Source organism: Mangifera indica, chromosome 12 (genome assembly GCF_011075055.1).
Source record: "Mangifera indica cultivar Alphonso chromosome 12, CATAS_Mindica_2.1, whole genome shotgun sequence".
In the NCBI taxonomy this organism is placed as follows: domain Eukaryota; kingdom Viridiplantae; phylum Streptophyta; class Magnoliopsida; order Sapindales; family Anacardiaceae; genus Mangifera; species Mangifera indica.
In genome coordinates this window covers 12,071,522-12,091,035 of record NC_058148.1, presented here as the reverse complement: position 1 = coordinate 12,091,035, position 19,514 = coordinate 12,071,522, and the positions used below count along the sequence as shown (strand labels likewise).

General features: G+C 32.8%; 3 protein-coding genes across 3 annotated transcripts; 1 reads left to right on the top strand and 2 right to left on the bottom strand.

Moving 5' to 3' along the window:
• Positions 1–2,435: 2,435 nt before the first annotated feature.
• Positions 2,436–3,464, bottom strand: LOC123193662 (metalloendoproteinase 2-MMP-like). The gene has a single exon (XM_044606725.1). The coding sequence runs from the start codon at positions 3,449–3,451 to the stop codon at positions 2,537–2,539; it is 915 nt and encodes a 304-aa protein (XP_044462660.1). The 5' UTR covers positions 3,452–3,464; the 3' UTR covers positions 2,436–2,536.
• Positions 3,465–6,571: 3,107 nt separating this feature from the next.
• On the bottom strand, positions 6,572–7,719 carry LOC123193676 (metalloendoproteinase 3-MMP-like). Its single transcript, XM_044606739.1, has one exon. It carries the CDS (start codon positions 7,695–7,697, stop codon positions 6,783–6,785), a length of 915 nt encoding a protein of 304 aa, XP_044462674.1. The 5' UTR covers positions 7,698–7,719; the 3' UTR covers positions 6,572–6,782.
• A 2,337-nt stretch (positions 7,720–10,056) lies between these two features.
• LOC123192181 (dihydrolipoyllysine-residue acetyltransferase component 1 of pyruvate dehydrogenase complex, mitochondrial) lies at positions 10,057–19,506 on the top strand. The gene is made up of 23 exons (XM_044604639.1): positions 10,057–10,253; positions 11,229–11,279; positions 11,496–11,550; positions 11,633–11,666; positions 12,519–12,568; positions 12,678–12,722; positions 12,835–12,908; positions 13,233–13,302; positions 13,680–13,862; positions 13,984–14,028; positions 14,137–14,210; positions 14,432–14,501; positions 14,864–15,265; positions 16,089–16,149; positions 16,231–16,275; positions 16,356–16,439; positions 16,894–16,970; positions 17,047–17,109; positions 17,460–17,530; positions 18,086–18,146; positions 18,324–18,384; positions 18,473–18,553; positions 19,044–19,506. The coding sequence occupies exons 1-23, from the start codon at positions 10,159–10,161 to the stop codon at positions 19,100–19,102; spliced, it is 1,911 nt and encodes a 636-aa protein (XP_044460574.1). The 5' UTR covers positions 10,057–10,158; the 3' UTR covers positions 19,103–19,506.
• The last annotated feature ends 8 nt before the right edge of the window (positions 19,507–19,514 follow it).

The following is a 19,514-nucleotide window of genomic DNA, read 5'->3' as shown; positions in this document are numbered from 1 at the left end:
TATATTTATTTAAATATAAATAAATTAAATCAAAATAAAAAATTATGGTTTAATGAAAAATAAAAGGGTTATCGCTAACCCTTTTTTATAAAAATTAAGGGGTTAGCGTCAACCCTAAATTTTTTTAAAAACCAACTCATTTTTTCCGCCAACCCCTATAATTTAAAAAAAAAGGGTCCCCACCCCTTTTTTCTAAGCAAGGGTTGGCAAAACTAACCCCTTGCGCCAACCCCCTAAAAAAGGGGTTGGCTTTAAAAAAGGGTTCCCACCCCTTGTTTCTAAGCAGGGGTTGGCAACACTGACCCCTATAATTTCAAACCTCTTGCGCCAAACCCCCTTTTAATTTACATTAAGGGTTGGAATTCCCTTCCCAAAATAATTTTTCCGACTAAAATCAGTTTCTTAATATTTTTTTTATTTTTAAAATTACAACAATTGACTAATTAACAATATTATTAAAATTGTTGTATTTGATAATATTTTGATTTACTTAATTAAATTTTGATATAATTAAATTAAATTAATTTAAACAGAATTTAAATTGAATTAATTTTATTACGATACAATATATTTATGCTTCTGTTTTATAAAAAAACTTACCGTTGTCCTACCGTTATTTTGTCTCTGCAAATCTAACAAGTTTCGTCCGCTCATTGCTCACTGAATTTTTTTTGTATAAAGTATAGATCTCTCTTTTATGGTATGTTTAAGATAGATGTGCTAAAGATGAATATATCTTCACGTGAGTACTATTGCACAAATCATTGCATTATCTCTTCTCTGCAAGTCAAGTTATTCCCTGCAAGATTATGCAATTTTTAAAGTTATTCCCTCTATGCTTCTACAAATTATTCCCTGCAAGCTCACGTAAACTTTAGTTTTGGTTTCTCAAGGTTGAAAATAAAGACAATTTAGACATCCTATCTTATAAAATGGTAAAAATGTTTAGAGTATAAAAAGTATAATATAAATATATATATGGATCCAAATGAGGGTAAAAATTTTAATTTCCCTTTAATTGATTGAAGAGCTTGTTCATCCTTGTCATTCTATTCATCATCGTCCATATTCTTATAGTTATATCTTGCTTTTCCATGCAACGCCTTCTTAGGACCTTTCTTGGGCAACACTACAATCTTTCTAGTTTGCCAAACTGCAAATTAGTTAGTTGTACCATCATACTTCTAAATTTTAGTTATAATTGATGATGTTGTTGTAGACACCGTTAGACCTCAGCGCTCAGACCAGTTGTTATATGGAAATCCAAGTAATTTGTAATAAAAACAAACAATCCACAACAGGAGCAGAAAAAGAAAAGAACAAAAGAACTTGACATGGACAGATGATGGAAAATTTCACTATACTGAAATTTAATTACAAGGAGAGTGCAAGAGATCATTAGCCCTCTTGAATATCAAATGTGTAACTTAAAACTGTGGCTATGGTAGTTAAATCGTATATCAAAAATTTAATTTTATGTATTATATATCAAATATTGTATTGTATTATATGATACAATATTTTAAAAATAAAAAAATAAAAAAATAAAAATTTATTATTTTAGAAAATATTATGAATATCTATAAAAATTTAAAATTTCACTTATTTACTTTTACTATATCATTATTTTCTTTAAAAAAGTGTATCAATTCATATTGGTAGCACGTATTGTATTCTATGATATGTCTACTGTATTGTATTAATTACGATACATCTCGTAATATATATCATTTTTCATCTGTATCATATCATATGATATATATAATGTATTATAGGATACTGATATCTATGAGCCTAACCACTCAAGTAACTCCCTCTCAACTTTGAAATGACTTTCTGAATGTTAGAATTTATATTTATAATCGATTCATTTGATAAAATGCCTGTTCTAGATGAAATTGACTCATTTTGAATTGAAATAATCAAAACGTTATGAAATCACATGAACAACTAGTTGAATAAACTTGTTTTGATTTGTTACAATGCCTAGGATGATTATCAATCTCGTCGGCACACCTTTTTTTATGCTACAACTCTCGATTGTCATCTAAAACACACATTCTTGAATTTGAGTTATCATACCAAACAAAATCTATTACATAGAAACTTGGATTAACCTTGGATTGGTTTTCGTCTATTCAAGACTTTATTAATTGAATGTTGAAATAAGTATATGGCATCATATTGTATTTTCATGGTTTTTGGTTTATTTATAAATTTCCAAAAATATAGAAGCAGACGCTTGGTAACTTATTCGAAAAATGTAAAATCCATTTTCCTTTCATCTTACGAGATATCTTTCCAAGTAATTATTTTGCATTTGGTACGCATTGTACTAGCTAAATAAACTGTAGAATTGTAGAATTAATCTAGTGAATACCGTAGAGAAAATGGAAACTTCAAAAATTTTCCTGAAAATATAGCCCTTTTACAAAGACAAAGCCTGCACTTTGTTATTATCACCAAAACTGGAAGGCTGTTTATTCTGAAAACTTATTTGCTTGATCAAATACAGGCTTGAGAGAACATATTGAAGTTACTGCAAACCATAGAGCACTTGTATGCCTTGAATATCATCAGCATTCAAGTCTCTTTTGATCCTCCCGTAGCTAAAAGTTGGATACATAATTGCCTCTGGTTTCCCCGGCTCATGATCAAGCCCGAGCAAGTGTCCGATTTCGTGCACGGCAACCGATTCCAAGTCTAACTCAGTTTGTCCAGGATTAATACTCCATGTTTCTTCTGCATCAAAGTGGCAGTTTCCTGCGGTCGGTGGATTCGCATGAGCTAAAACCCCACGAGGGCCATCGAATGGGGCACCGTCTCCATGGCTACCGCGGTGGAAACCAATCACAATATTGGCATTCGAATTCGCAGGAACTTCCTGGAAAGTGAAATGGCTGACTTGAGCCCATCTTTGGAAAGCTTGTCGAATGACGGAGTTCAAGTTTAGCGAGGCGGGCACTGGCACGCTGGAATCGAAGCGATAAGTGAGCTGGGATTGGGGCCATCGCCTTGGCCCGGAAAAGAATTTATAGTGACCAACCGTGTGGAATCTGGTGTTGTGACTGTGTTTGTGGTGGCTTCGCTGCTTTGTGCCATTCACAAAATCTGCAACGCCGCATCTGGGTTTCATCATTTGATTCACCGTGTCAGAATCCAGGCTTCCGGTGATATTCAAATGATAATTCCGCTGGTATTTTTTAACTGCAGCCTCCAAAAGGTCGTCGAACTCATCATCATCATTGCTATGGTTTTGGTTCAAGTATCCGAATTTCTCAAGGTATTTCTTGAGATCGTGCAGGCCGCTGACATTCTGACCCTTGTGGCATCCTCGCAGGTTTTGAATGAATCCAAACGGGGCACCAGTGATTTGTTGGGAAAGAATGCTATTTGCATAAAGAAAGAAAAACAAGGCAAAGAGAAAGCAAGTTTTCTTAAAGGGCGCCATAGTTATAGTTCTTTGCAATATGTGTGGGTGGCATCTATGTGCAGCCAAGCTATTTATATGTACGTGCTTGCCTTGTTTACTGGGGCAAGTCTTTGCAATTTTTCAAGTTGGTTTAGATGTTTTCATTTTAATTCCGCGGGTTGGACTGATGATATGTGAACAGATTTTTTTTTTCCTTTGGAGCATTAAACTGATGTTTACTTTGAATTGATATACATCTATATAATCCATATATACCTTGAATTGCGGTTTACTTTGAATTGAAATTTCCAACTATGTGACCTACCAGGAGTCCAGAAGGTCAAATTCAGAAACAAATAAAACTATGTGTATATATGTATTAGAATATACAATTGAATATAGTAATAATATATCATTATATGATTAAATATCTTTTTTATATGATTAAATATTATTTTATTTTTAATTTAAAATTACTTCAATCATATGATAATAGATCATCTGTGTATCAAATTATGTATTTAAAAATATGTGCACATAACATTGTTTATCTTGTAATAACAAATTGAGACATTTGTAGAGAGGTTAAACCCACTAATAATAGAGCAAACACAAAAAAAACACACAAACAAACTTGATTTGTTTGGAGTCCAAATTTCAATACACTAATAAATCAATCTTTATAATTATATTATTTTTAGAATGAAAAAAATCACAAAACTTTTTAATAACACTTAATCCGAAAAAGTCTTGTTACACCTTTATAATAGGCTAGTAGCATTTATGAATGTCTCTCACTCTTTTGGAATAAACGTACTGAAAAAATTGAACAATTCATTTAGAAGATAAACGACATATGAATCTAGTAAACAAATAATATGAAATAAATATATTTATAATGGAAATACCTCTTGCAAATTAAGAAAACAAACTATATGAGAATAAAGATTCAAGGCACAATGTCAACAAATCCATTTTTAACGTGAATCTTCAAATATTTTAATAACATTTATAAAATTGATTCGTTTATCGATCTTCTTAACTTTCTTACAAGAACTAGAATGCATATTCAATCTTCTTAGGAATTTAGCCTCCATCAGCCATGTACAAGTGATTATTGATCATCTTTCCTATTATTCACGAACACTTAGTGCCAATCATTTCATCCAATATATGTATACCCATAAGAAGCTAACTCACTCAAAGGAATTAAATATATTGTAGTTAAAACTCAAAACATATCTCATATGATGAAGAGTCCCAACAACACCATTGTGAGATCTAAGGCAAACTCTCTTAACACTTTTAATTTGCAATTTCTTCTTGTTGTTGACCATGATATCACCAAGATTCTTCATTCTTTTTTAACTCTACAAAGTAGCTTTTATATATATTATAGATGTGGATATGGAAGCAATATAATTTAAAACCTAATTTTTTTCATCTTTCAAGATTCGAGTTTTATTTGCACAAGTTGTCAAAAGAATATCAACATCAATCACAAACTTATATTGCATCATTCTTCACATCATTTACATCTTCAAAGTAGTCATATTCTCTCTCAACTTCTTGTAGTGCACTTTGGATATGTCTTCTTATCACAATAATAACAATTTTTGTATTTATAATCTCTAACTCTATACATAGATCTCTTCTCTAGAATCATTATCTCTCTCTTAAGTTCTACCTAGATTTAAAATCCTCCACGAGTATTGCACTTTTCTAAGTGACGAGTTCTCAGTATCCGGAAACATCTTATTGTCATGTAACATGATAATCCATTATATAATTTTAAAAAAGACTACCAACAAAGTTTGAAGTAGAAGTCCATAGGACTTATGCAAAATGACAATAATAAATTATTCTCTTCATTTTTTAACAAATCTACATAAATAACCAACTATTTATGAACTATTTGATAAACTCATTGAAGTAATCATAAAAACTCGTATTTAATTCTATCTTTAGTAAAAACAAATTCATTTAAAAAAAACAATATGTTAGTCAATGACTTTAGTGAATAAATGCTCTCAACTAAAATTGTCAAGAGGTTGTGTTGTCCACAATTTTACTAGTCACTGCAGGGGCTTGTGGGTAAGGTGCCCAGCACCACCCACAAAAAAAAAAAAAAGAGTAAAAATGAAAAAGAACCATTGGTTAATAAACTTAGAAAGATTGTACAATGAATAATTTAAAATTAAAATAAAAATAAAAATATACATATTATGGGAAATCGACCTACAAAACGCATAAATTATCTTGATAAAGGTCTATCAAGATATAACATGGGGCTTGGGTTGTACCTTCAAGCCTAGCAATACTTACGAGGTAATAAGACCCATGAATTTGTTGGACCATGTCAAATAAGACACAACACAATCGAACTTAAGTCATAAACACCATTAACTATCAATTTTTCAAAATGTAGTTAAAACTATTTATATTATTGTATTATTTGATTTTCCACGTCGACATGATTTAACTCTCACGCACTTTATTGTAATTAAGAATAATGCAAACACATAGACTTTGCAAATAAACAGTTAATATTTGATTTTCTCTATTTTATGCAAAAAAAAATAATTACAAGGAGAATACAAGAGATCATTGGCCCTCTTGAATATTTAGTGTGTAACTCAAAATCCAAACCACTCAAGTAACTCTCTCTCAACTTTTGAAATGACTTTTGATGGGTAGGATTTATATTTATAATAGATTTATTTGATAAAATGTCTATTGTAAATAAAATTGATTCGTTTTGAATTAAAACAATTAAAATGTTATAAAATCACATGAATAACTGATTAAATAAACTTATTTTGACTTGTTCTAATGTCTAGAATGCCCGTTAATCTCATTGAAACATTTTTTTTTTGATATTACAACACCCGATTTTCATCTAAAACACACATTCTTGAATTTGAGTTACCATATCTAACCAAATCTATTACATAGAAACTTGGATTAACCTTGGATTGGTTTTCGTCTATTCAAGACTTTATTAATTTAATGTTGAAATAAGAATATGGCATCATATTGTATTTTCATGGTTTTTGGTTTATTTACAAATTTCCAAAAATATAGAAGCAGACGCTTGGCAACTTATTCGAAAAATGTAAAATCCATTTTCCTTTCATCTTACGAGATATCTTTACAAGTAATTATTTTGCATTTGGTACGCATTGTACTAGCTAAATAAACTGTAGAATTGTAGAATTAATCTAGTGAAAACTTCAAAAATTTTCCTGAAAATATAGCCCTCATACAAAGACAAAGCCTGAACTTTATTATTATCACCAAAACCGAAAGGCGCTTTATTCTGAAAACTTATTTGCTTGATCAAATACAGGCTTGAGAGAACATATTGAAGTTACTGCAAACCATAGAGCACTTGTATGCCTTGAATATCATCAGCATTCAAGTCTCTTTTAATCCTCCCGTAGCTAAAAGTTGGAAACATAATTGCCTCTGGTTTCCCCGGCTCATGATCAAGCCCGAGCAAGTGTCCGATTTCGTGCACGGCAACCGATTCCAAGTCTAACTCAGTTTGTCCAGGATTAATACTCCATGTTTCTTCTGCATCAAAGTGGCAGTTTCCTGCGGTCGGTGGATTCGCATGAGCTAAAACCCCACGAGGGCCATCGAATGGGGCACCGTCTCCATGGCTACCGCGGTGGAAACCAATCACAATATTCGCGTTCGAATTCGCAGGAACTTCCTGGAAAGTGAAATGGCTGACTTGAGCCCATCTTTGGAAAGCTTGTCGAATGACGGAGTTCAAGTTTAGCGAGGCGGGCACTGGCACGCTGGAATCGAAGCGATAAGTGAGCTGGGATTGGGGCCATCGACTTGACCCGGGGAAGAATTTATAGTGACCAACCGTGTGGAATCTGGTGTTGTGACTGTGTTTGTGGTGGCTTCGCTGCTTTGTGCCATTCACAAAATCTGCAACGCCGCATCTGGGTTTCATCATTTGATTCACCGTGTCAGAATCCAGGCTTCCGGTGATATTCAAATGATAATTCCGCTGGTATTTTTTAACTGCAGCCTCCAAAAGGTCGTCGAACTCATCATCATCATTGCTATGGTTTTGGTTCAAGTATCCGAATTTCTCAAGGTATTTCTTGAGATCGTGCAGGCCGCTGACATTCTGACCCTTGTGGCATCCTTGCAGGTTTTGAATGAATCCAAACGGGCTACCAGTGATTTGTTGGGAAAGAATGCTATTTGCATAAAGAAAGAAAAACAAGGCAAAGAGAAAGCAAGTTTTCTTAAAGGGCGCCATAGTTATAGTTCTTTGCAATATGCGTGGGTGGCATCTATGTGCAGCCAAGCTATTTATATGTACGTGCTTGCCTTGTTTACTGGGGCAAGTCTTTGTAATTTTTCAAGTTGGTTTAGATGTTTTCATTTTATTTCCTCGGCTTGGACTGATGTTATGTTCAGAGCATGAAACTGCCGTTTACTTTGAATCGATATTCGTCTAGATAATCCATATATTCCTTAAATTTCTGTTTACTTTGAATTGAAATTTCCAACTATATGACCTACCAGGAGTCCAGAAGGTCAAATTCAGTAACAAATAAAACCATATGTACATATATATTTAAATACACAATTGAATATATCGATGATATGTCATTATATGATTTGATATTATTTTACTTTTAATTTAAAATCACTCAATTATATGATAACACATCATCTATATAACTAATTGTGTATTTAAAAATATATATACATAACATTATTCCTCTTGTGATAACAAATTGAGATACTTGTAGAGAAGTTAAACCCACTAATAATTGAGCACACACAAAAAGCAAACAAGAACACATAAATATATTTGATCTGTTCGGAGTCCAAATTTCAATAAACTAGTAAATCAATTTTTATAATTTATAATTTTTAGAACGAAAAAATCCCAAAACTTTTTCATTTGAATATCATGTACAAGTGATTATTGATCATCTTTCCTATCACTCATAAACACCTAGCGCTAATCATTTCATCCAATATATGTATACCCACAAGAAGCTAACTCAATCAAAGTAATTAAATATATTGTTGTTAAAGCTTGAAACATATCTCATATAATGAAGAGTCTTAACAACAACATCATGAGACCTAAGACAAACTCTCTTAACATTTTTAATTTGCAATTTCTTCTTGTTGCCAACCATGATATTACCAAGATTCCTCATTCTTTTTCACCTCTACAAAATAGCTTTTATAATGTCATAGATGTAGATATGGAAACAATATAATTTATAACTTAACTTTTTTCACCATTTGAGGTTTGAGTCTTATTTGTACAAGTTTTCAAAAGAATATTATCATCAATCACAAAGTTGTATCATATCATTCTTTACATCATTTATGTCATGAAAGTAGTTATGTTCTCTCTCAATTTCTTGTAGTGCACTTTGGATGTCGTCTTACTACAATAATGATCTCTACATAGATTTCTTCTCTAAATCATCCTCTACAAATGCTATACTTTTTCTAAGTGATGAGTTCTCAATATCCAAAAACATTTTATTGTCATGCAACATAATAGTCACATTATATAATTTTCAAGTACATTACCAACAAAGTTTGAAGTAGAAGTCCATAAGACTTATGCAAAATGACAACAATAAATTCTTCTCTTCATCTTGTAACAAATCTACGAAAAAAACTAATTATTGAGGAATTATATATTAAATTCATTGAAGTAATTATAGAAACTTGTACCTTATTCTATTTCTAGAGAAAAAAAATTTATTTAAAAAATACAATATGTTAGTTAATGACTTTATGAATAAATGCCCTCAACTAGAATTGTCAAGAGGTTGAGTTGTCCACAATTTTGCTAGCTATGTTGGGGGCTTGTGGGTAAGGCACCCAACACCACCCAAAAAAAAAAAAAAAAAATTAAAAATACAAAAAAGTCATTGGTTACTAAATTTAAAAAGATTATATAATGAATAATGTAAAATTTTTAAAAAATAAAAATATAGATAATATGGGAAACCGACCCACAAAGCACATAGATCATTGTGTTAAAGACCTATCAAGACATAAGCTATGGCCTTGGGTGTGCCTTTGAGCCTTGCAATACTTACGAGATAACAAAACTCATAAGTTTGTTAAATGACACTAAAGAAGACAAGATACAATCTAACATAACTTACTAACACCTTTAGTTATCAATTTTTAGAAACGTAGCTAAACATATTTATATTATTGTATTGATTTTTGACATGAACATAATTTAACTCCCGTGCACTTCATTATAATTAACAATAAGACAATACATGGATTTTGCAAATAAATAGTTAATATTTGATTTTCTCTATTTTATGCAAAAGAAAATAATTAAATTATAAAACAGGGAACTTGTTATTTTAAACAAAAAAAACTAAGGATGTTGTGACAATAACACTTGTAAGGCCTAAACTCTAATTTCTTTATAAATAGCGAGTGTTAATAAACCCTAAATATAACCCGACCCATTAACCCACCCGTTGCGGTAAAGTTTCGGTGAACTGGTCTGGTGGCAGGTGGCGCACGCCTCTACAACAACTGATATATATGATAAATAAAACGATTAATGAAAATATTTAATTATTTAACTTATTAAATTTATTATTATATAAGAATATGTAAAACCAGTAACTAATATTTTTGGTAGCTGGATCATAGTACGAGTCAATCAAGATTTCCTCTTAATTTGTTCGAAATTCACTGTCGCATTCACACGCATGGCGCTTTCACGGCTTCGACATCCACTGGTCGCCATAGCTCCGTCTCTGCTTTTCAGAGCTCGCAGTCTCTCCTCCTACGCGTCTCTTTCTCGGTAGTGAATCATCTGTTTTGTTTTGTTTTTCCCTTATTTTTGTGTTGTCATTTTGAGTGAATTATGAATTTTAAGTTCTGAATGGATTTAGAGGATTGATTCAATTTTGATGATGGAATTTATGTATTGAATTTGATTTTACTTATAAATTTGAAAGATAATTTAGAATTTGATTTCAGTGATAAATGTAAAGGATAATTTTGAATTTGATTTTCTGATAAATGTGAAAGATAATTGTTTGCTGAAAAGTAAACGAGCTTATGTTCGAAAGCTAATATTTTTTTATAGTTTTAGACAAAACGAAAGAACATTTTTGTGTTACGCAATGCTTAGTTTGATCGTTGTACTTGGTTAAAACTAGTTTTCCAGTTTCTTTTGAAGAAGAATTTGAAAAAATCTAACTAACAGATTTTTCTGGTTTTGAGTATGGGAAGTAATGGAGAATTAGGTTTATTATTGAGCTTGCTATGTTGAGTTGGTTCCAACAACCCAAGTTTAAGGATGCAGATTGAAAAGGGTTTGTGAATGTAATTGGTACTAACGCTGAAAATTGTTTCTTCTATAAATTTATGTAATCTAGACAACCCTGAAAAGTTGTGGCTGGGTATGTTGCAGTAGTGTGAGGGAGTTTGAATGGCTCAAGATTCATGAAGGAATTTTAAGATATGGTTGACACTTGTCTATTCCTCTCTTTTTAAAATCTTTTAATGTAAAGGCCATCTATGTAGAATGAAGGTAGATGGTGGTTAGTTAGTAAATACTTTACTGCATGATGTTGAATTGATGACTAGATGATCCTCTGGGTGTCTATGTTATATTTTCTGGGTATGTGATCAGTCGGGTAGGTGCATTTGATTAGGTTGTCTTGGTACCTCAGAGCATTTTACTTTATTTTCGACTGAGCTGTTGTTTTAATTTGGGTGATTTGTCTAGTCTCCTTCTGTTCTCTGGCTTATTGTCAACTTTATGGTGCAGCACTTCCAGTGTACCAAACTCTTCGTTGGGCATAAATGGAATTTTGTTAAGGTATACATCTATTTGCTTATCATTACTTATGTGACTTAACATCATTCATGACCATATAACATCAGCTGAAGTTTAAGTTGGATCCAGTGGGAGCCAGATGATGTCATTGAATGAAGGACATCCATAATGTTGACTTAGATTTATTTTTTATGCTTCATCTGGTAAACCAGCTGGCAACTCTTGTTTAATTGAACCTTTTGCTTTTATACTTACCAGGCCCACATCCTTAGCTTTGGTCAATGGATTATGTGATAGTGCTTTGAAGCTCAAGGTTAGAATTTAAATTATTAATTATAATACTTGATACCATTTTGGATTAAGACTGTGTTCTGATGCTTTCTGTCATTTTGCAGATGCAAATTGGCGTGCGAAGTTTCTCATCTTCAGGTACACATCATGGTTGTGTTATGTGCAGTTTATCCCTACAATGACATGTATCCCCAAGGATTTTATAGTTGATTAAAGTAGCAGCATAATTTTACTTTTCCTCAGAGCAACAAATCCTGTAAAATCTTGTGTAACATACTGGGGTCATGAGAAACATACTTACCTGCTGTTAGAAACAAATTGCGTGTCTTTAACTTGTCTATGTAGAGAAAGCATGTTAGAACTGGAAATTACCGTATTATATATTCTAGTTGTTATCAAGTTTCAATATTAGTAATAGTGCTTTGGATTGTGGTGTCAGACTTGATATTTGTAGTGGGATGTGAGTCATTCTACACCTTTATCCATCAAACATGTTACCGGCTTCTTAACACGTGTGATACATTGATCAGCAGTGAATGATAAATTTCACTTCAAATTACAGTTTTATATAGTTTCAGTAGAACTTTGATAAATTCTAATTAGTAAAAGCATCTTTTTACCTCTATCAAAGATATTGCATCAAAGGACTGTATTGTAGTCTAAACCTGTGCACCTTATGGATGCTTGATTTTACTGATATTTAGGATGCTGCTTAAGGTTGGTATGCTGTGACAGACTGTTTAGTGTTAAGTAATTTTTAAGGACACTGAGTTATTTAAAAAGATCCAGTTGCCAATATATCAAAACTTCCTGAGAGTACTATGTTGAAACTTCAACTGGAATTCCTTAGATTATTATGTCAAAAGTTCAACTGGAATAAAGTATATAATTTCTAGGCGTCTTATGCAATTCTGAAGTTTTTTTTTTTTTGGTTTGCAAAGACACATTTTTATCTGTCCTTATTTGTCATTAAGCTGTCTATTGTGGCAGATCCTCCTTCACACGCAGTCCTTGGAATGCCAGCTTTGTCTCCTACCATGGTAAGATTTGTTGGAAAGCTGTAATTTGGATCATTTGCCTCCGCATTTGTGGTGAATTTTTTTCCAGCCCACCTGAAGTCAAGATTGTGTGCTTTTTGCTTTTGTGCAGAGTCAAGGTAACATCGCAAAATGGAGGAAGAAAGAAGGTGATAAGGTGATTTATAAGTTGATCAAATAAAATTTTAAAGTCAGATGCACCATCTTTAATAGAATTCAAAGTACAGACTAAAAGCAGTTTGTTGATTCCTATAAATTCTATCTGACAGATAGAAGTGGGTGATGTTCTATGTGAAATAGAGACAGACAAAGCAACCCTTGAGTTTGAAAGTCTTGAGGAGGGGTAATTCTATTCATCATGTTTTCTTTTTCAAATTGATGGTTGTTATGTTATTAGTCATTGTATGATCTACATCAGTCATTGGCATGGCACATTTTTTTGGTTCCACACTTCACCTCAGCCTTTTGCGTGGCATTTAGAATGAAAGTGCTCTTATAATCTTTATTTTGAATCTTTTTCTCCTTATGTTTTGTCTTTTCTCTCTTGCACCCCTCTTTGAAGATATTTTCCTCCATTTCTTTTCCTGTACAAAACTGAGTTTCTGTTAGTAGTTTCAACTGAAGACCTTAATTTCCTGGCATTGATTCACCAGAGTGTTTCCTACAGGTTTTTGGCTAAGATTCTAGTACCTGAAGGTTCAAAGGATGTGCCTGTTGGACAACCCATTGCAATAACGGTAAAACAGTGATAATCCCCAACGGTTTATTTCCTTTTACTGTTTTATAAGAATTCATGCAAAGAATGATGGGTGTACTAATCAGAAATCCATTCTAAATGATTTACACACACACACACACTCGCATGATTATCTATATATCTGTGTGTGTGTATATATTTATCTTCACATTTTTTTTTCCACTTTTCTACATAACATACGTCCGTAACCTTTTTGAGTCATTTATATGGGAGTTTAAAGGTATTTAATATCCTTCAATTCTCTGTCCCAATACCTTGCAATATCTGGAACTGCTGTTTTTGAGTTGCCCATTATTTCCAAGAAAGGATTAACCATTGTACCAGATTGTTAATACTCATTTTGTTGGATTCACAAAGGTTGAGGAACTGGATGATATCCAAAATATCCCTTCTACAGTTGGCAGTGGACCAGAGGTCAAACCAACTCAACAGGATATTAAACAAGGAGAAACTATACAGGAAACTAGCTCTGCTAACATAAACACAGCGGAACTTCCCCCACATATTGTTCTTGGAATGCCAGCACTATCCCCGACAATGGTAAGGAGGTTTGAATTACAATTTGTCATGTATTGGCTATAACATGCTGATTGTTCTCCATTTACTTTGGTTTTTTTTTTTTTTTGCAAAAACCTAAATTTTTTCAACGTTTCTTGTGCAGAACCAGGGTAACATTGCAAAGTGGAGAAAGAATGAAGGAGACAAGGTTAGTTTATCAAGTTATTGAACATGTAGAATACTTCATCTAATTGAGTGAACACTTATTTATAAGTTCAGGTTGCTCTGTTCTTGTGCCTTATTCTTGGTTTGACAGATAGAAGTGGGAGATGTTATATGTGAGATAGAGACAGACAAAGCAACCCTTGAATTCGAGAGTCTTGAAGAGGGGTATTGTGGCTTACTTTTTTTTTCTCTTCCTTCTGAGAAACAAGTTTAAAGGATATATCCTTCTAAGTACTTCTATTTGGAGCTTGAATGAGTGAGCTCCAAGGTTATTTTTAATAAAATAATTCTAACACTTAAATGAATGAATTTTTAATTGATTATGACAGTCTATGCTATGGATGATGCTTCTGCTTATATTATATGATAGAAAATGTTTGGTGCAGGTACTTGGCCAAGATACTAGCACCTGAAGGTTCGAAGGATGTAGCTGTCGGACAACCTATTGCTGTAACTGTGAGTAATTATACTTGGGGCACTTAATTATTATAAAGTCATGTAAACTTCTGGATTTTCCCTCTTTTTGTATAACTTGTTATCTTTTTTTGAATTTTCTTAGAACTATTGCATTAATTCTTTGTTTTCATAAAAAAAATATGCATATGCTCTCCTTGCCATTAGTTTAGAGCATGCAGTATGTCCCCTTACAATTCAACTAATAGGTACTACATTTTTAAATTAATAGGTACTGATTTGATGTTACTCATTTTTTAAGTAGATTTTAATTATAAGAATGTTATTCTTTGTACTTTTCTAGATTTCCATTACAATGGTTGTTTGATGCATATGGGAAAACTTATGTTTCACTGTTCTGCCAGGTTGAAGATCCTGATGATATTGAAACTGTGAAGAATTCTGTTACTGGTGGTTTGGAGGTCAAAAAGGAAAAGCCAACCCATCATGATCCTAAAGATGAAGTTGGAGTGCATAAAGGCAGTTTTACAAAGATCAGTCCATCAGCTAAGTTGCTAATTTCAGAATATGGATTGGATATATCATCATTAAAGGCATCAGGTCCTCATGGCACTTTACTCAAAGGGGATGTTTTGGCTGCAATTAAGTCAGGAAAGGCATCTTCAAAAAGTTCTTCACCTGCAGAGAAGGCATCTCCATCGCCTCAAATCCACCCACAAACTTCAACTGTGGCATCACCTAGTTTAAAACCTAGCTTACAGCAATCAGATTCTTTTGAAGATTTGCCCAATACTCAAATTCGCAAGGTAGATTTTGTACGGGAACACATGCCTTAATTCTTGCTTAGCAGTTACGATTATTACTTTTTATCTAGAAAGAAATATAAAATAAAGTAAACTTTGCTTTAAAAATTACAGAAATTTGATCGCCATAATAAGTGCTGGAACTATCGTATGCCCAAACTTTAGGATAGAGTATATTGCTGAATTTAAGATAGCATTTAAAACCTACATTACATTTATGTAATTTAAAGTGTTTGAGAAGCTTGAAAGTTTCTGTATGGCCTGTTGGGTTTAGGTCTTATAAAAGGAATTGCAGATGCACCTTATTGTAGTGTGTTTCCAAATCAGATTTTGATTTTGAGAAATGATAACTCTATTATTTTTTAGAACTTTGATAAGATTCGAAAACCAACCCATTGTTGTCATTCTATAAATTTTATAATTTTGCACAATCAATTAGACATCAAACTTGCTTGGATGTTGTTTGAAGAGAATAGTTAAAATGTTACTCATTTATTAAACCCATTTATTTACATACTTTTTCTTCATCTGGAGGAGGTGGAATCTTACTATTGTGGATAAAAAAGGAGTTAAAGCGCAGTTATGAATTCTTTTTAACATATTATGTGTTGGTAGTGTCCGTAACATGGTTTTATTACTAATTAAGCTCTTTATTCTGGTATTGGAAAGTCACATACACAATGTTATTATTTTGTAAATTACTTTCTTTTAAAAAAAAGTGTAGATTGGATGGTATCAGTACACACCTAACAATAGGATTTGGTTGGTCATACCTATAATCAGAGAGTAGAATATTGTTTTAACTCCATTAGTGATTCTTCTGCAGGTTATAGCAAGGAGGTTGCTGGAATCAAAACAAAATACACCACATTTATATTTATCTTCAGGTTCTGAGACACTATTGCCTAGTCTGCATTTTCTTGCTTTTATTGAACCTTTGATCTGAAAATTATGATGGTGTCTTTCAGATGTCATATTGGATCCTCTTCTTTCTTTCAGAAAAGAGCTTCAAGGTATGGAATATTTATATTATGTGTTTGTTAGGTACTTGCGATTTGTCAGACTGCTGATCCTTTTCTTCCTCAATTTACAGAAAAGCATAATGTTAAAGTTTCAGTAAATGACATAGTCATTAAAGCTGTTGCAGTCGCTCTGAAAAATGTAGTGGAGGCTAATGGTAAGATGTTTTTCGTTTTTGCCATGTTCTGAGAGATTCCTCAGAAATATATGTAAGAACTTTTGATGTGAAGCAAGTTCAAGTTTAAACAATATAAGATTTTTATGGTCCAATTTTGATTACATAAGTTGTGATGCTGCACTTGGTGATGCCTTATAATATAATCTTTAGAGTTTCCTGGGTAAAACCTGTTTATTACCCTTCTGGTAGTTATATTGTGTTATATCATATTGGCCTTTGTTTTTGAAGTTCAGAATAACCCAAGTGCTTAAACCAATGAAAATTAAGCTGGTATCGGCCACAGAAATTGTTGCTATGGTTCCTTTAACAAGTATCATGTAAATCTGGAGAAGCAAAAACCTTTAGTGATTGAAATTGTCTTGAGTGTGTGTGTGATACCCATGCTTTCTATTTATATTTTTGATACTAAAATTTGGTTGTCAATATGTGGTAGCTTACTGGGATGTCGAGAAAGGAGAAATTGTTTTATGTAATGCTGTTGATATATCAATAGCAGTTGCCACTGAGAAGGTATGCTGCGTAATGCATTTTTTTCTTAAAGGTCTATGCGGCACCTAAAGTTCATTGTATTTTATTTTTCTTTCAGGGACTAATGACTCCCATCATAAGGAATGCAGATCAGAAAACCATTTCTGCAATCTCGTTGGAGGTATATTTCAACTTCTCTTTGTTTCAGTTTATTGACCTTGTTGGATATGTACTTTGATGGAATCTTCAAGGCTAAGTTTCATCTTTGCTACTTTTAGAAAGAAGGATAAAGAAAATACCTGCTGCTCTTAAGAAACTTATATAAATTTTTTGTTAAACTTGATTAACACGAAGTACACAATAAGTCAAATATTTATTGTCAAATTTTAGGAGTAAGAGATTTGGATTCATCTTTTTTTATTCCCCACAACTTCCTCTATTATTTGTTTCTATCAATTATTATTTTTTCCGGTTTCAGGCTTCCAAAATCAATTTTGATGAATATCTAATTCTGGGTCACTTGACTTTCAGGTCAAGGAACTAGCTGCAAAGGCAAGGGCAGGGAAGCTTGCGCCAAATGAATTTCAAGGAGGCACTTTTAGGTGTGTTTATATGCATATATGTATTTAAGTTTTATGTCTCTGTTTTTGTATCTACAAGAAGATTGGATGTAAGGGAGTTCTTGTTTAACATCTCCAACAAACCATAAAGAACCTCCCTATATAATCATTTCCTTTTGAGCCTTGTGAAACTCATATCTGTTTCAAGGAGCTGGTCTTGACTTTTTAAGTCACCTAATACTGAGGAAATGAGAGGAGTTTTTATATTCATTGCCTTGAATGGGGGAACAATGCAAAGGATCTTTTTCAATGGTAATTTCACTGGCAGTTTTTCAGGTGGCTTAGTGGATTATTATGGAAGAGGTAGAGCTTAGTCAAATGTGTGTTTGATCTGTGATTGGCAGAGCGTATTTTCTTTCATTTTTAATAAGGACTCAACATTCTGTAATTAAGATGTTCTCTGGACACTATACCCATTCCAAATTTCAACTGAATCAAACAATCTGCAGTTGCTAGTATAATTGCCTCCTAATTGTTTTTTTCTTAAAATAAATGTTGAAAGAAGTATTTATAAGTTGTTCTTCTTGCCTTCTGCAGCATTTCAAACCTGGGTATGTTTCCAGTGGACCATTTTTGTGCAATTATAAATCCACCACAGGTGCCCTTTCTCTCTATTTCTCATGCACACAAGCACTTCACATCACTATCCAAGCATCTCTTATTCATACTCCTACAATGAAAGTGCAATAAGTACTAGAAACACTAAAGATATTTGTTGTTATAATGCCATGGTATGTCATTACATTGTGAACGAATTATCTTATTTATCTTTCAGGCTGGTATACTTGCTGTTGGTAGGGGAAATAGAGTTGTTGAGCCAATAATTGGAAGTGATGGTAAAATGTTTTTTTTTGTACTATTATGCCTCCAATTGTTTGAAGCTATTTAATGAGTTTCTTATGAGATGGATCTCTTCTGATACAGGATCTGAGAAGCCTGCAGTTGTCACAAAGATGAACTTAACGCTATCTGCTGATCATCGTGTTTTTGAGGGAAAAGTTGCAGGTGAGTACTGGTGAAAATCTTTTAGGGTGTTGTTCTTTAAAATGTTGGATGTAAGTCAATTAGCAGTCATTATCATATCAAGTAAACCACATTAGGGTTTGCGCAATGAAATATCCTGGAATAGCATTGCCATAAAAATTCAACTTAATCCCTATATTTTTTATATTTGTCAAGAAATAGTTCATTGTTTGTGAGGTGATGCCACTAGGGATGATGATGCTGAATCCTAATTAAGCTGGGGTCTCCGAATTAGTGAATTGCAGCTCCTGAAAGTTTGGTTGCGTCATTGTTATTATACTCGAAGATGTTTAGCGATTCAATAGAGGATTGTGTTTGCTTTTTGTTTTCAGTTATCATTATTTTGATCGTGGACATGCTATGCTAGTTCAGCTACCACCCTGGGTTCCAGAATCATAATTTAGCAGAGTTTTGGCTTTACCCATATCTTCATGAGATTAGCTTCTGATATCATGTCTATATTATACTGCAGGTGCATTTCTTGCAGCTTTGCGTTCTAACTTCAGCGATATACGAAGACTTCTTCTATAATAATACCAAAAAAAAAAAAAATCCATAAATTGATTATTGGGAAGTTGAGAAGTCAGCCATGGTAGTGGCTGCCCGTCATCGTAAAGCTGGTTAGGAATTTTTTGAGGATCATTTCAAATTGTTCTGGGGATATCCCATTGCTGCAACAATATGCTGTGCCATCTTGGTATACAAATTTTTTGTCAATTCCTCGGACAACTTGTTTAAAGCGAGAACCATAATTTTCGGTGCTCATTCATGTAATTTATTGCCTTAACTTAGGTTTTCAAATGTTTCCAGTTTTTGGTTTTGGTTGTGATTCCAATGTTATGCTGTGGAATCATGTTTTGTTTTGGTAAAAATAATGTACAAGAAGAAATGGCAAATTCCAGCAATTGTTTTAATAAATTGCATCTTCGCTTTTAGCAAATTG